Source organism: Suillus fuscotomentosus (assembly GCF_016647785.1).
Source record: "Suillus fuscotomentosus strain FC203 chromosome Unknown F5891scaffold_317, whole genome shotgun sequence".
In the NCBI taxonomy this organism is placed as follows: domain Eukaryota; kingdom Fungi; phylum Basidiomycota; class Agaricomycetes; order Boletales; family Suillaceae; genus Suillus; species Suillus fuscotomentosus.
In genome coordinates, this window is record NW_024539829.1 from 4,004 (window position 1) to 22,141 (window position 18,138).

The window sequence follows — 18,138 nt, forward strand, 5'->3', positions numbered from 1 at the left end:
CACAGAACAACCCCTGCCATTATTGTGTCAAGGAAATTGGCCCTGTGCGACTCGATTGGACAAGAGGACCAGTCTCCCCTGCTTGTCTTGCATCCGCTGCTCCACCAAGAAGATCAAATGCAACCCTGCATCTCTGGGATCCCCACCCAAACGGATCGAGGGAAGTCTACCACCGGCCGGACGCGTTCCAAGACACCTGCCCCTGCTCCATCCAATGCTCCTCTCCCTCCCGGTCAAGGGCCCGAACTCGTAGTCAATCTCGTGGCCCTTCCCAACCTCCGGCCATCCCTGCTGCAACTACACCCCAGGTGCAGTCACATGGTCGCAGCAAGACCATCACATCAAGAAGACACCTGCACCTGCACCTGCCTGCACCTGCACCTGTCCCTGCACCTGCGCCAGCTGGTAAGTCACCCAACTTGATGACCGGCTGACCTAATTTTTTACTTAGCAGTCAGGTCTTCCAGTGTCGCAGTGCCTCGTGCAGCACTCGATGTTCCCATGCCGGATCTCCATTCCATGGCAATGCGATTCGGGATGGTGCAGCTCGCATCGTATTCTTGAGGCGGGTGCAGGAGCAGGACTAAGATTGATACCCTGCAATGCCTCCATGAGAGCCTCCGGCGCAGTGATCGACCAGCACCCTTCATTTTCACTTCCGGACACACCGGCCGATGATCAATGTTGCTTGATCAAGGAGGTCCCCCCGTCCATGTCACCCCTCCCCTCCGCACTTTCCAACCTCATTGATTTGACATTTCAGTGATGGAACCCACACCCTTGACACCTGAGCATGGATCTGCTATGGTAGGTCCCATGGTTGAGCCCACCCAAGTTCAGCCTGAGGGTCCACAATCCTCCGGCGAAATTGTGCTCCCAGATGAACCAGGCAACCTCTGCCAGAATCCTCCGATATTGTGGTCCCTAATGAACCAGGTAACCTCCTGCCAGAATATGCTTCTTCTGATGAGGAGATGGATGTTGAGGGAAAGGTTGATCTTCCTGGTGAGGAGGTTGAAATGGCTACATAATTGCTCAGTGATAGATGTACATAAATCTTTTTCAATGCATACCTATGCCACAATTGAATGATTCAATGATCAGTCCTGATATCCAGAACTCAAAACTGTAGATTGAGGTAGATATCACCTGAAACCTGAACACCCAAATGTCAAATTCTCAGTGCCAAACCCGAGTCCCGGGTGCCGGGTGCCAAGTCCCAAAATTCAGAACTCAGGATTTGACATTTGAGACGAACGACATCTCTCAGATAATGTTTAAATCAACCTATGTATATCTGTAAACATTTTACTAACCCCCAATCCCCAAACTGAGATGTATCAACCCCTGAACCCCGAGACTGCCAGGTCTTGGGTTTTGGGGTTTGGGGGTCCCGGAACTCGGAACTTGGGGAACTTTGGGGAGATCAATAAAATTTGATTTACAATCAAATTGATTGACAAACACGTTGACTTACCCATGTTTGAAATATATTTTGTTTACACATACCGAGTTCCGAGTTCCGGACCCCCAAACCCTGAGACTGCCGGGTCTCGGGGTTCGGGGGTCCGGAACTTGGAACTTGGTATGTGTAAACAAAATATATTTCAAACATGGGTAAGTCAACATGTTTGTCAATCAACTCAATTGTAAATCAGATTTTATTGATCTCCCCAAATTAAATTTTCACAAGTTCTGAGTTCCAGACCCCCGAACCCCGAGACTGCCGGGTCTCGGGTCTCGGGGTTTGGGGGTCCAGAACTCGGAACTCGGTATGTGTAAACAAAATATATTTCAAACATGGGTAAGTCAATGTGTTTGTCAATCAATTTGATTGTAAATCAAATTTTATTGATCTCCCCAAAGTTCCCCAAGTTCCGAGTTCCGGGACCCCCAAACCCCGAAACCTGAGACCTGGCAGTCTCGGGTTTTGGGATTCAGGGGTTGGTACATCTCGGTTTGGGGTTTGGCACTGAAAATTTGACATATATTTTTGTGAGTGTTTCGCTTCTGGTGTCCATGCTTATAAATAGGATATGTTGCACACCAGGGTTCAGGTGTGGGGTTTTTCCACTTCAGTCCTCGATTATTGGTCAATGCCACACATGGTCGATTCATGTTTTGTGCTTAGGGGTTTAGATTTGGTGGTCGACGGTAGGTATATGCACTCATAGTGTACATGTATCCTACATGTTTGATTCGCTGGTGGCTACATCAGCTGTATGTCTTGATGGAACATATCTAGGCTCACCCATATATGTACCCATCTATGTACAATTCCCCCACATCAGCCCACCCATCTATGCATTATCCCCCACCTCGGCCCACCCATCTATGTAATACATCCTATGTTGGCCCACCCGTCGATATAATATACTCCACCTTGGCCCACCTGTCTATGTAATAAATTTTATTGCACCCTCGGCCCACCCGTATATGTAATACTTTTTCCACGTCGGCCCACTTGTATATGTAATACACCCCACGTCAGCCCACCTATGTACACTGTCGACTGCCAAAAATCTGTGAGAAGTTTGATTTAGAGTGTTGAGAGCCCATATTATATAAGCAGTGTTAGGGGGAAAAATCATGCTGAAATTGAAAATGATGAAGCTTCGAACTCATGCATTCACGGTGTTTCAAACAGCTCGACACACTTACGTCACTACACCATAGCTGCTTGTCTACTTATGAGGTTACCGAAGCATATAATTACTTCGTAGAATTCCGTCCCAAGATGTTCACGTGATACTTAGACCTGTGTGAACTAGCCCTGGATCGGACCGAATTTCCGCCGTAACCGAACCGATCTGTTGCCCAGGTCGGGATCTATGAGCTTTGCAGCGTACAAATTCATTTATGTGTCATGTCTATTCAAACTCGTATTTGGTAGTGTACATGAGCATGAGCTATAATAGAAATATCTAGGAAACTTATACTATTATACAGAATATGAATACAAAATCTATCGCGTCGGTTCCAACAGACATATTTGATCAAAACGAAGAGTGACAGTAACCGTAGGTGTTATATTGATCTTGACGTCACTGCTTTTGATGCTGCATGATGCTAAATGTCGGACAAGACCTCGATGAGGCCCATTCAGAATAATGCACTCTTGGTTTTTCTTGCGTGGAGGCGCAGGGCTCAGGTAAATGGCAGGGATATGGTAGTGCTTGATTGCAGCACCTGCACTGTTTGATGTGCAAAATGCTGCGACGCAATCCTCGGGCGCGGGTCCATTCTCGCCGCAGAAAGGGTCAGGACAAGTGGTTGATACAAATCGCTTAGATAGCGATGCGTCAAATATCGGCGAGACCTTCAGCATCGCGTGATATTTGAGGAAAACGGAAGAAAACTCTCTCAACCAAGGTAGTGGGCCTGTGATAAGTTAGTAGAGATCGTAATGGCCTTATTGAGAACTTACCGCTGTCTTTGAGTTGCTCTGCTCTAGCATCATTGTTGTCTTGAATGTCGAGCTGATCAATGGTCCACGCCTGGTGTGTAGACGAGATGGGATTGACACTCGATGAAGAGTCTTGTGTCACATCAAGACCGCCCGAGCTTCCGGACCATGTGGACCATCCGCTGGATGACGAGGGTATGGGACCTATGTTGGACGCCAAGGAGCTGGAGGGAGCTTTTTCGGGAGGTGGGGTGATGCTTCGACATGGTGGCGCCAAGTATGATTTTTTCCGCATGTCACAGAATGAAATTAATTCCGGGCCTTCGAGCATCGCACCATTTAGCCTCTTTCCGTACCTGAAAACCGTAAACATCACAGTTGATGAGGAAATGTGTGCCGCTCACTTATTGACAACGTCATACAGCTTAATTGTAGTGCGCTGCTGACCGTGCACAGCAACGGTGCAAGTCTCCAGGCCAAGACTGTACAGCATCACTCTGAAGCCCTTCTGGTGACCCCCAATAATGAAAACCTCTTGCCCGATATCCTTCTTGAAGGAATCCAACTCAGCATTGCGTACTTTGATGACAAACGTAATCGGAACGGTGATCTATTACAAGTTAGAGATGCTCGAATCGAGGTAAATCATACTTACTATCGAATAGTCCCCTTCACATAGCAGGGTCAAGCGAGCGTTTGGAAAGTCTACGCTTTGCACGACCCCTTTCGCGCCATGCTCCAGCCCACGGGCGACAGTCACGACGTCTCCTGGCCTGACATCGTAACCCTTATCCTTCGTGAATTGAAGCGTCTTTCTGAGGTCCGTCCGCTGGACAATTCCAGCTGGGACTAAGATACTCCCCAATGTGTCATCGGGCTCTGTACTGTCTGCAGTGAGAATATCCCGGAACCAGAGACAAGTGTCTCCCTTAGCAAACCAATTCACGACGCCACGTCTCCCCATATGTTCACCCTCCAGGACTTCTATATAATCTCCTATTTGGATAGAGTCGGACTCGAGGGGCTCGAAAAATTGCTGCGCCGGCAGGTGTGAATTCAGCGTGTGATTCAACGGTCGCAGATCTAAGTAGTATTTTGACACTTCGACCTGCACACCAAGCATTAGACGGTTAAAAATAAATCGTACAAGACTTACATGCTCGTTGGTAACACTTTGACAGACGTGAAAGATATCACCAGACATTTGGACTATGTTTCCTTCCAGACCTAAGTATGAACCGGCTATCACTCTGACAGCATCACCAACTCGAAAGATGCGGTCTATGTCCTGCAGTCGGACTTCGGTCTCTTTCAGATGTCCGTCAAAGGCGGATTCCAGAACGATGATCCCAAGAGCGTGGTCGGTAGAGATAACCGTACCGAGCTCCCCACGAAGGGAGCCTTCGACGACCCTCGCGCAATCGCCCGCCCGCAAGAACTGTTTCGAGAACGCGACCAGAGTTTTCTTCAGGAAGGGTTTGTTCCATTCGGAATCTAGGTGCATCCGAATGTCGTCAACGTGGGGGGATGCGACAATTTCTAATCGGTCGCGGGGAAAGGTTTTCAGTAGGAGCCCCTTGTAGTAACATTCTCCCTTGTACTTCCATCCTACTACTTGGTCATCATGAAGTAGGTCGTCCACGGTTTTATTTTTCGGGAGGCGAGAACGCTCGACAAGCGCTCGAGATCCTCGAGGCATAGGATAGGGAAAATCTCGTGCGACAATCAAGACCGCGACAGCACCGTTTGGGAGATTCTCGAAAACTTGTGCCAGGTCGCCCCTGTACTTATCCTTTTTAATCCTCACCCATGCTGGGATGGGAAATTCAAACTGTGAACGTTCGACGGCCTCATGTTCTTCTTGCGTGATACGGATATAGTCTTTCACGGCAAGACAGAGAGATGTGGGCAGGGACTCGGCGATTGTTTTGGGGCTGTCCGCCACCACGTACAGCTGACTTGCCACCCAAGCTGACACGGTAACCGGAAATTCTTTCTTCCGAAGGTGTGCCGCGATGTAGTCAGCAGTAGTTCCTACGATACAATAAGTAATATACTAGTGCACAAATCAAGAGAAACCTACTCTGAACATTGAGCAGGTACATCCTGTTTTCAATAGTGGGATCCTGGCGACCTTGAGACGAGTTTTGTGGATTCTGTTCAAACCGAGTCGCCATATCGTCGAAAGTTGCGGCCAACCTCTGTTTGGCTGACGGTCCCGGCAAGCGCGTAGCCTTCGGCGACTGCACAGACAAACCAACTTCACCGACCTCTTCCTCTTCCTCTTCCTCTTCATCTTCATCATCCTCCTCGGCCTCATGAAGGATAAACTTGTATGCGGCCTACATTTGTAGTTTAGTTTATTAAAACATAAGTCGAAACCTTAACTTACTTTCGATAATCTTCGTGACTTATGAACCTTTGACTTTGGCAAGCGGCCGACTGCCCTCGAGGCAGGTATACCCACGGAAGACTTTGCTGGTGAGTCCGGTATGTACATCTTCCTGATAACCCTAAGGTTCTTCAAGGATTCGGCGTTGTCGGCATCGCCGGAGAACAACAGACGTCTGGGTTCCACCCAGTCATCTTCAGAGTAGCGATCGCCGAGGTACGCTTCAAGCGCGTCGTTCGTCTCGGAGAACGACATAGATGTTGTCAGGAATTTTTCAAGTATATCCCAAGCACCATTATCGCACAGCGCCTGATTTCCTGTATGGTGTGCTCATGAATGACAATGTTTAGAATATCAAATTAAGATCACTTACCTTGAAGTGTGCAATGACGCTTTGGGGGCGGTTCCACATATTACAGTGACCTATTTCCGTATAATACGAGGGAACGGACGTGCATAATATCCCGTATGATATGGGCCAGCGGACCATGGGCCCATGATCAAAATATCCTCGACTATGACGGATGGGCCGGGAGGCAAATTATTCCCGATGGAGGCGGGTGGGCCCATGCAGGGGATATATAGAGTAGATGAGTGGGCTGATGTACATGAATATTAGGTAGACGGGTGGGCCGAGGTAGTTGGATATTATGCAGATGGGTATATTAAGGTAGATGTGTATGAGATAGATGGGTAGGTACTTGTTATCACATTCACGGGTGGGCCCAGACACATATTAAATTAGACCGGTGGGCCGAGGGTGTTGTATGGGATGTTGTATTAGACGGGTGGGCCGAGGGTGGTATAAAATATAGATGGGTGGGCCCATGTGTATCATAATTGTAAACACGATGGAGCTGAGGTAGTTGTACATCAACCAAATCAGAGGAGGTAATAAAATCAAAGTTACCAAGTTCCTGGAGCAGCAGGTGATCTCCTGACATGGCCTTTGATGGTGCACAGGTTGTCTTGCAAAATTTGGAATCCGGGGTGCGAAGCTTGTGTTACCCTATGAGAAGCCAAGTTCCGATTACCGACCTTTGGGTCAACCGTACTCAGAGGAGGTAATAAATCAAAGTTCCTGAGTTCCCGGAGCAGCAGGTGATCTCCTGACATGGCCTTTGATGGTGCACAGGTTGTCTTGCAGAATTTGGAATCCGGGGTGCGAAGCTTGTGTTACCCTATGAGAAGCCAAGTTCCGATTACCAACCTTTGGGTCAACCGTACTCAGAGGAGGTAATAAATCAAAGTTCCTGAGTTCCCGGAGCAGCAGGTGATCTCCTGACATGGCCTTTGATGGTGCACAGGTTGTCTTGCAGAATTTGGAATCCGGGGTGCGAAGCTTGTGTTACCCTATGAGAAGCCAAGTTCCGATTACCAACCTTTGGGTCAACCGTACTCAGAGGAGGTAATAAATCAAAGTTCCTGAGTTCCCGAAGCAGCAGGTGATCTCCTGACATGGCCTTTGATGGTGCACAGGTTGTCTTGCAGAATTTGGAATCCAGGGTGTGAAGCTTGTGTTGCCCTATGAGATGCCAAGTTCTGACCACCCAAATTTGGGTCAACCATACCGACTTCCAAGTTCCGGGACCCGGGAGTCGACAAATGAATATCTGATAACCAGCACACTTCCAATCAGGTAGTATTTCATTGAGCAATGAATCATCCAAGGGGTCTCTTATCAGACTCGGTAGTCAATATAGGCAAATGATAATGAAAACATGAAAGTTGTTATTATGCTATTTTTCAAACCCGAGACCCTGAAACCCATTGTTCAACATGTCCATTTTTCACTCACTGCACAAATCACCAAGTTTCGAGTGCCAAAGCGTGAAACTTGAAACCCAGTGTGCAACATGTCCATTTTTCATGTACATTACACAATTCATTGAGTTCTGAGTGCCAAGTGCCGAAACCCGAACCCCGAGACCCGAAAATATGTATGCAACATTTCCATTTTTCACTTGTTGCACAAATCACTGAGTTTCAAGTGCCGAAACCCAAAACTCGAAACCCGGCATGCAACATGTCCATTGTTCAATTATATTACACAAGTCATTGAGTTCCGAGCTCCGAGGGCCAAAACCCGAACCCCGAGACCCGAAAATATGTACACAACATGTCCATTTTTCACTCATTGCACAAATCACCGAGTTTTGAGTGCTGAAACCCGAAACTTGAAACCCGGCGTGCAACATGTTGATTTTTCATTTACATCACACAAATCATTGAGTTCCGAGGTCCGAGGTCCGAGACCCGAACCCCGAAAATATGTGCACAACATGTCCATTTTTTACTTGTTGCACAAATCACCGAGTTTCAAGTGCCGAAACCCAAAACTCGAAACCCGGCATGCAACATGTTGATTTTTCATTTATATTACACAGATCATCGAGTTCCGAGCTCCGAGGGCCGAAACCTGAACCCCGAGACCCGAAAATATGTACACAACATGTCCATTTTTCACTCATTGCACAAATCACCGAGTTTTGAGTGCTGAAACCCAAAACTTGAAACCCGGCGTGCAACATGTTGATTTTTCATTTACATCACACAAATCATTGAGTTCCGAGGTCCGAGGTCCGAGACCCGAACCCCGAACCCCGAAAATATGTGCACAACATGTCCATTTTTTACTTGTTGCACAAATCACCGAGTTTTGAGTGCTGAAACCTGAAACTCAAAACCCGGCATGCAACATGTCCATTTTTCATTTATATTACACAAATCATCAAGTTCCGAGTGCCGAGGGCCGAAACCCGAACCCCGAGACCCGAAAATATGTATGCAACATTTCAATTTTTCACTTGTTGCACAAATCACTGAGTTTCAAGTGCGGAAACCCGAAACTCAAAACCGGGTGTGCAACATGTCCATTGTTCAATTATATTACACAAGTCATTGAGTTCCGAGCTCCGAGGGCCGAAACCCGAACCCCGAGACCCGAAAATATGTACACAACATGTCCATTTTTCACTCATTGCACAAATCACTGAGTTTTAAAGTGCTGAAACCCGAAACTCGAAACCCGGCATGCAACATGTTGATTTTTCATTTACGTCACACAAATCATTGAGTTCCGAGGTCTGAGGTCCGAGACCCGAACCCCGAACCCCGAAAATATGTGCACAACATGTCCATTTTTTACTTGTTGCACAAATCACTGAGTTTCAAGTGCCGAAACCCAAAACTCGAAACCCGGCATGCAACATGTCCATTGTTCAATTATATTACACAAGTCATTGAGTTCCGAGCTCCGAGGGCCGAAACCCGAACCCCGAACCCCGAAAATATGTACACAACATGTCCATTTTTCACTCATTGCACAAATCACCGAGTTTTGAGTGCTGAAACCCGAAACTTGAAACCTGGCATGCAACATGTTGATTTTTCATTTACATTACACAAATCATCGAGTTCCAAGTGCCAAGGGCCGAGACCCGAAGCCCAAGACCCGAAAATATGTATGCAACATTTCCATTTTTCACTTGTTGCACAAATCACCGAGTTTCAAGTGCTGAAACCTGAAACTCAAAACTGGGTGTGCAACATGTCCACTGTTCAATTATATTACACAAGTCATTAAGTTCCGAGTTCCGAGGGCCGAAACCCGAACCCCGAGACCCGAAAATATGTGCACAACATGTCCATTTTTCACTCACTGTACAAATCACTGAGTTTTGAGTGCTGAAACCCGAAACTCAAAACCCGGCATGCAACATGTTGATTTTTCATTTACATTACTCAAATCATCGAGTTCCGAGTGCCGAGGGCCGAGACCCAAAGCCTGAAACCCAACATCATGTACACAACATGTCCATTTTTCACTCATTTCACAAATCACCAAGTGTCGAGTGTCAAAACCTGAAACCCGGTACTTCAAATGGACACAAATTGTATTTGTATGTATTATCCATTGGTGTAGGGCTCAAATAACCTGGGAATTGTATTTGTCAGTACTCGGTACTTGGGACTTGGGACTTGGTACTTGGTACTTGGTACTTGGTACTTGGCACTCAGTGATCGGTGGTCAGTGGTTGGTACTTGGGACTCGGTACTTGGGACTCGGTACTCGGTACTCGGTACTCGGTTCTCAGGACTCGGTACTCGGTACTTGGGACTCGAGACTCGGGACTCGAGACTTGAGACTTGGGACTCGGGACTCAGGATTCGGGACTCGGGACTCGGGATTCAGGACTCGAGACTCGGGACTCGGGACTCGGGACTCAGGATTCGGGATTCGGGACTCGGGACTCGAGACTCGGGACTCGGGACTCGGGACTCGGGACTCGGGACTCGGGACTCGGGACTCGGGACTCGGGACTCGGGACTCGGGACTCAGGATTCGGGATTCGGGACTCGGGACTCGGGACTCGGGACTCGGGACTCGGGACTCGGGACTCGGGACTCGGGACTCGGGACTCGGGACTCGGGACTCGGGACTCGGGACTCGGGACTCGGGACTCGGGACTCGGGACTCGGGACTCGGGACTCGGGACTCGGGACTCGGGACTCGGGACTCGGGACTCGGGACTCGGGACTCGGGACTCGGGACTTGGGACTCGGGACTCGGGACTTGGGACTTGAGACTCGGGACTCGGGACTCGGTACTTGGTACTCGGTGATTGGTGGTCAGTGGTTGGTACTCAAGACTCGGTAGTTTCTCCCTGATACCCACCAAAAAACCCACACCCACAAGGTGGGTGTGGGTATATCATGGGGTATGGGTGGGGGTAGTGCTACTCATACCCCGGGGTTCACCCACACTATTCCTTATCGGTACTCGGTACTCGGCACTCGGTGATCGGTGGTCAGTGGTTGGTACTCGAGACTCGGTAGTCAATATAGGCAAATGATAATGAAAAATGACAGTTGTAGTCCATGTCAAGGTGAGTGATTTGGTAGTCTTTCCTTGTCATTCAGCAAAACATCAGCAATAATGAAAAAATGAAAGTTGTTATTATGCTTAACTCCTTACCAAAGGTTGTAGTCCAAGTCCAGGTGAGTGTAGTGGTAGTCTTTTCTTGTCAATTGGTTATCTTGTTACTCATTACGCAGTACTTGGTACATGGTAATTGGTACTCAGTATTTGGTTTTGATACTCGGTATCTGGGAATCAGTAGTCAGCTTAATCAAGGTTGTAGTCCGAGTCTAGGTGAGTTTATTTGTAGTCTTTTCTCGTCCATTGGTTACCATGTGACCAAGATATAAGCTAAAGAAATCCAAAACATCAATAATGACAAATGAAATACATGTGTGCAGTAAGTGAGTCTAAAGATAAAGAATGAATATTAATAGCGAGACTTGCACATTATGTCGAGATATCCAACATGACAAGCCTGTGATGTGATCAGAGACCTGGAATAACACCCATATACATCCATTATAATAGCTTAAAAGCTTAGAAATATTCATGAAGGATTGATGTAATGATAGGCAAAATGATGTGTGGAGAGTGACAGTAGACATCTTTTATATAAAGTCACATTTATATATGATTCAGGCCAAAAATATCATTACAAATATGTAGGATAGATTGTAAACTACCCAAGGAACCCATACTGCCTACTGCCCTGAGGGTAGGGGGTGGGTAGAAAGGATATAGTGAAAATATGAGTTGACCCAGCATTAAAGTCCTACCACTGCTCAACTAACCATTTTCGATGCTTTGGGTCTTTGAAGTTTCCCACACTCAATTTCTTACCCATTTCACTTCCTCAGTACTCAATTCTTGGTTGATTTGTCTGTAAATTTATGTCTATGATACTTAAGATATTTGAAATGTACCCCAGGTTTCTGATTATGAAGATTCAATGTTTTGAAGGCATGGGCCCCTTATCAGGCAAAATGGCAAGTATGCACACTAGCTCACAAACTCCAGCCTATTGTGAGCTGATCTTGGTCATAAGAAGCAAGAATATAAGCTATGCTCATTATATATTAAAAGGTTGGATCATGGATGCAAGGGCAAGATACTGAAAATTGTGAAAAAATGTCACAAGTGCAATTGTCTATGCTTTGTTCCTGGAGAAGGATCCTGTGTGTCCTGGGCTGGTTATATGATATATCTACTCCGAATATGCTCAGGAATAGACTCCCTACAGTCCTTGAGGTCCAGCTTTACAGGGAAAAACCCCCAGCGGGTGAACCACCAGAAGAGGGGGAGGTACACTATACAATAAAGGATTACCCTATGGTCCTGAGCTCCTGATACATTGTTTCTATTGTTGAATAGATGATTGAGATATAATTCCAAAGTCTGTTCACCTAGAAATGAACACATAGGAACATATTTTGTATTTTTATGTATATATGCAATATCCATTTAAGCACCAAGTCTCAACTACCGATTACCAAGTCCCGACACTTGATAGTTGATAGTCAGTATTTGAGCTCCGAGTGCCAATATTGCCTACCAATATCTCAGTCAAATGATAACCAAACCAAGACCCAAGTTCCAAACCTGACTACCGAATACCAAATATCAGTACTCGGGACTCGGGACTATTGGCTGGAGTACCCAACTATTGATTCCCAGGTACCGAGAATTAGAACCAAGTACCAAGTACCTGACTACTGATTCTCGGGTACCAAGTATCAGAACCAAGTACCAAGTACCCGACTACTGATTTGAAGTACCGGGTTTCGGGTTTCGGCACTCGACACTTGGTGATTTGTGCAATGAGTAGATGGGCATGTGGCATACATGTTTTTGGGCTTCGGGTTTTAGGATTCTGCCCTTGGCACTCAATGATCTGTGTAATGTAAATGAATAATGAACATGTTGCACACTGGGTTTCGAGTTTCGGGTTTCAGCACTTGAAACTCGGTGATTTGTGCAACAAGTGAAAAATGGAAATGTTGCATACATATTTTCAGGTCTCGGGGTTCGGGTTTCGGCCCTCGGCACTCGGAACTCAATGAATTGTGTAATGTACATGAAAAATGGACATGTTGCACACTGGGTTTCAAGTTTCACGCTTTGGCACTCGAAACTCGGTGATTTGTGCAGTGAGTGAAAAATGGACATGTTGTGTACATATTTTCAGGTCTCAGGCTTTGGGTCTCAGCCCTCGGCACTCGGAACTCGATGATTTGTGTGATATAAATGAAAAATCAACATGTTGCACACTGGGTTTCAAGTTTCACGCTTTGGCAGAACTCGAAGTTGTTGATTTAGATATCACCCAAAACCTGAACACCCGAATGTCAAATTTTCAGTGCCGAACCCCCAACCCTGACTGCCGGGTGCTGAGTCCCGAAGTCCGGAACTCAGGATTTGACATTTGAGATGAACGAAATTTTTCAGACATGTTTGAATTAATCTACATATATCTATAAACATTTCACTAACCCCTGAACCCTGAAAGATATTTTTGTTGTCTTACATACCAAATTCCGAGTTCCGAGTTCCGGGACCCCGGACCCCCGAAACCCGGCAGTCCACAATTTCGGAGTTCGGGGGTTGGTAAAATGTGTATGGATATATGAAGGGTTGGTTTAAACATTTTAAAAGATGTCTCATATCAAATGTCAAGTCCCAAGTTTCGATTTCCGGGTTTCAAGAGTGCTGAGTCCCGAAGCCCGGAGTCCCGAAACCCGGAGTCCTGAAACCCGGAAATCAAAACTCGGGACTTGACATTTGATATGAGACATCTTTCAGAAATGTTTCAATCAACCTTTCATATATCCATGCACATTTTACCAACCCCTGAACCCCGAAATTGTGGACTGCCAGGTCTCGGGGTTCGGGGGTCCCGGAACTCGGAACTCGGGAAATTTGGGGAGATCAATAAAATTTGATTTACCCATGTTGAAAATATATTTTTGTTCTACATACCGAGTTCCGAGTTCCGGACCCCCGAACACCGAGACCCGGCAGTCTCGGGGTTCAGGGTTCGGGGGTCCCGGCACTCGGAACTTGGGGAGATTTGGGGAGATCAATAAAATTTGATTTACAATTGAGTTGATTGGCAAACACATTGACTTACCCATGTTTGAAATATATTTTTGTTTACACATACTGAGTTCCGAGTTCCGGGTTCCGGACCTCCGAACCCTGAAACCCGAGACCCGGCAGTCCACAATTCTGGGGTTCGGGGGTTGGTAAAATGTGTATGAATATATGAAAGGTTGAATGAAACATTTTTGAAAGATGTCTCATATCAAATGTCAAATCCCGAGTTTCAACTTCTGGATTTTGGGAGTGCCGAGTCCCGAAACCTGGAGTCTTGAAACCCGAAATTCGAAACTCGGGACTTAACATTTGATATGAGACATCTTTCAAAAATGTTTCATTCAACCTTTCATATATTCATACACATTTTGCCAACCCCTGAACCCCAGAATTGTGGACTGCTGGGTCTCGGGTTTTGGGGTTGGGGGGTCCAGAACTCAGAACTCAGTATGTGTAAACAAAAATATATTTCAAACATGGGTAAGTCAATGTGTTTGTCAATCAACTCAATTATGAATCAAATTGTATTGATCTCCCCAAATTTCCCCCGAGTTCCGAGTTCCGGACACCCGATACCCGAGACTCAAATTGTATTGATCTCCCCAAATTTTCCCAAGTTCCAAGTTCCGGACACCTGACACCCAACACCCGGCAGTCTCGGGTATCGGGTGTCCGGAACTCGGAACTCGGGGGAAATTTGGGGAGATCAATACAATTTAATTTACAATCGAGTTAATTGACAACACATTGACTTAATCATGTTTGCAATATATTTTTGTTTAGACATACCGAGTTCCGAGTTCCGGACACCCGATACCCGAGACCCGAGACTGCCGGGTTTCGGGTGTCGGGTGTCCGGAACTCGGAACTTGGGAAAGTTTGGGGAGATCAATACAATTTGATTCACAATCAAGTTGATTGACAAACACATTGACTTAACTATGTTTGCAATATATTTTTGTTTAGACATACCGAGTTCCGGACACCCGATACCTGAGACCTGGCAGTCTCAGGTTTCGGGGTCCGGGGGTCCGGAACTCAGAACTCGGTATGTCTAAACAAAAATATATTGCAAACATAGTTAAGTCAATGTGTTTGTCAATCAACTTGATTGTGAATCAAATTGTATTGATCTCCCCAAACTTTCCCAAGTTCCGAGTTCCGGACACCCGACACCCGAAACCCGGCAGTCTCGGGTCTCGGGTATCGGGTGTCCGGAACTCGGAACTCGGTATGTCTAAACAAAAATATATTGCAAACATGGGTAAGTCAATGTGTTGTCAATCAACTCGATTGTAAATTAAATTGTATTGATCTCCCCAAATTCTCCCAAGTTCCGAGTTCCGGACACCCGATACCTGAGACCCGGCAGTCTCAGGTTTCGGGTTTCAGGGGTTGGTACATCTCGGTTTGGGGTTTGGCACTGAAAATTTGACATATATATTTTTGTGAGTGTTGTGCTTCTGGTGTCCATGCTTAGAAATAGGATTTGTTGCACACCAGGGTTCAGGTGTGGGGTTTTTCCACTTCAGTCCTGGATTATTGGTCAATGCCACACATGATCGATTCATGTTTTTGTGCTTAGGGGTTTAGATTTGGTGGTTGATGGTAGGTATATGCACTCATAGTGTACATGTATCCTATGTGTTTGATTCGCTGGTGGCTACATCAGCTGTATGTCTTGATGGAACATATCTAGGCTCACCCATATATGTAATACACCCCCGACGGCCCGCCCATCTATGTATTATCCCCCACGTCAGCCAACCCATCTATGTAATACATCCTATGTTGGCCCACCCGTCTATATAATACATCCTGCATCGGCCCACCCGTCTATATAATTATACCCCACCTCGGCCCACCTGTCTATGTAATAAATATTTTATAGCACCCTCGGCCCACCGGTCTATTTGATATCCCTTTCGTCGGCCCACCCGTATATGTAATACATTCCATGTCGGCCCACCTGTATATGTAATACACCCTACGTCAGCCCACCCGTCTATGTAATATTTCCCTACCTCGGCCCACCCATATATGTAATACACCCACATCGGCCCGCCCGTCTATATAACAATATTTGCCTTACATCTCTCTTCAGCCCAGCTGTCTATAATATCCTACTCTACATATTACCCAGATGGGCCCACCCATCTCCATGAATGATCATATTCCCCCGGCCCATCCGTCAACATTAAGGATATATATATCATTGGCATACATGGGCCCACCCGTCTCCATCGGAAATAATATGTGTCCCGGCCCATCCGTCATCATCGAGAATATACACAACATGGGCCCATGATCAGCTGGCCCGTCTCATACGGGATATTATGGAGGTCGGGTGGCCCGTATAATATGGAATTTGTCACTGAAGGGGCTCGCGGTTCATCACCACCGGATGCCGCGCGTTTTGACATGATTCTGAGCCTAGGAGATATGATCAATTCGGAAAAATACAATGAACTTTGAAGCTTTCACATACTACTACGTTACTTGATGGGCTACTATGTTATCTCTAGTACGGTCTATATTATCTAGTACTACTGACTATCGTATTTGAGTCGTATTCGAGGTGATGGTAGGAGAAAGAGGGTATGTTGATGCCCGAAGCCTGTATTTATAGTGAACAACTATTTTGGATTAGCTAATACTACATACAGTGGTACGAACCGTGGTTGTGGACAGTTGTGGGCAGGCAAGTCGGGGTACGAATTATCCACATTGTTCCACAGTGCAACAATAAAAATTGAAGGCGTTGTGGAGCTCCGAGCAACGATGTAGCAAAAATATTAATCATAGTCAAGTCAAGCCCGACATTTGAAAGACCTCCCGCCCGTCACATACACTATTAACTACACTGCATACACCGCCAGCCAAAGCTTACCTCCACACAGTACTATACTTAATTACATTGGCGCTAAATATATCTTAGGCTACGGAAACAGAAAGAGGTATATTATGTCCGAGTCAAAGGTTGATATAATGAATGACAATATATTCAGACTCAGCCGGCAATACCCGATTAGTCAGAGTGCTGGCGCCAAATGCCGGCTGACTTTGAATATAGTTGTTCACTATATTAGCGTGCTCCTTGCATGAACTTAACTTCTTTCTAGCGTTCGTTATACCTTACCGTACAGTATACTATCAACTATACTTACTTTGAGTTTTGTTACCTTACCGTACAGTAATATACTATCAACTATACTTACTTCGACTTTTGTACTTTGTACTTTGGTACTCAAGTTGTCGTGACGTCAGACTTCAGTAGTTCATGTCGGTAATGAATAGTGGGATACTCCAGTGTGTATAGCTGCCAAATGTCGACGTCGTTTTCACGTCCGGCGGTATCATTCAGCCCTCAACGTCGCACACGGTAAGCATATTCTCAAGTCTTTTCAGTGTGCTACTTTAATTCAAAACTGGATATTAGATGACCGCGCGGTCGCGCCCCCATCCTGTAAGTGATATCTTCATAATTGTCAAGTTCCTCATTCAAGGGCACGCATTGGTTGTAGTAACGTCAGTCGCAGTCTTGACTTTCCCGTAAGGATTTTCATTCCGTCATGCGCCAGCAAATTTTCTCAACCTTGTAACCTCTATTTGTTTCGACCCGCTAATACATATTGGTAGGCTATGTACAGTCGCACGGTCGAGCACGCACCAAAACGTCTACTTTCGACATTATGGTGCAGGAAGGTCATATGGGCACACCTCAATCGTCGCAAGCTCTTTGTTGAGCTTCATTATCGAAACACACAAACTCTGGCGAGAAGCCGGGAGAAGGAGCGCCTTCTTGAATTTGATCAAGGTGGGGTATATCGATGTCATCCGGCATAAGGACCTCGAGGTTCTCGGCGCGGTGATACTCTTCCAGCCATCTGTGTCTGTACACCCTCACCCGTTCTAAAAGGTACGCAATATTGACTTCTGCACCGCTTAGCTGTTCCTTGATGCGACATAGCTCAGATTCTAGTTCGTCCTTGCATCCATCGGTGCCTAGGACATGTTTTTTAGATGTGACGTACGATTTTAGGTCTGAATTGTTAAATCTTACCTGTAGCCTGGATTCCTGCATGGATCAATTGCTTTATTTCAGGGGATTGCCTGGAAGGTAATGTTGGTTGAGTTGTTTTCCGAAACACTTGATTACTCACTCACAATCAGTGCTGTATAGCTCGTCTACATCAGAGCGTCTCAGCATGTGCGTCGAGGAAAGTTTAAAACTGAAGGTAATTTGATACGTTTGTTGCGGAATATTATCTGAAAAGCTTACTTTAGTGTGAAAGTGCTTTCAACGTGGGTGCGGGGTCGCGGACCCTTCGAAGAGGGTGAGTAGGACATGTATGGGGCGTCAAATAATGAGCTAGTTGCCTG

The 18,138-nt window shown here is 46.1% G+C and overlaps 1 protein-coding gene across 1 annotated transcript; it reads right to left on the bottom strand.

Moving 5' to 3' along the window:
- Positions 1 to 2,965: 2,965 nt before the first annotated feature.
- Positions 2,966 to 6,053, bottom strand: F5891DRAFT_1201663 (uncharacterized protein; the record flags this gene model as incomplete). Its single annotated transcript, XM_041368907.1, has 7 exons — positions 2,966 to 3,381; positions 3,428 to 3,762; positions 3,811 to 4,016; positions 4,062 to 4,514; positions 4,563 to 5,440; positions 5,490 to 5,748; positions 5,799 to 6,053. The coding sequence occupies 7 exons, from the start codon at positions 6,051 to 6,053 to the stop codon at positions 2,966 to 2,968; spliced, it is 2,802 nt and encodes a 933-aa protein (XP_041216426.1).
- Between the last annotated feature and the right edge of the window lie 12,085 nt (positions 6,054 to 18,138).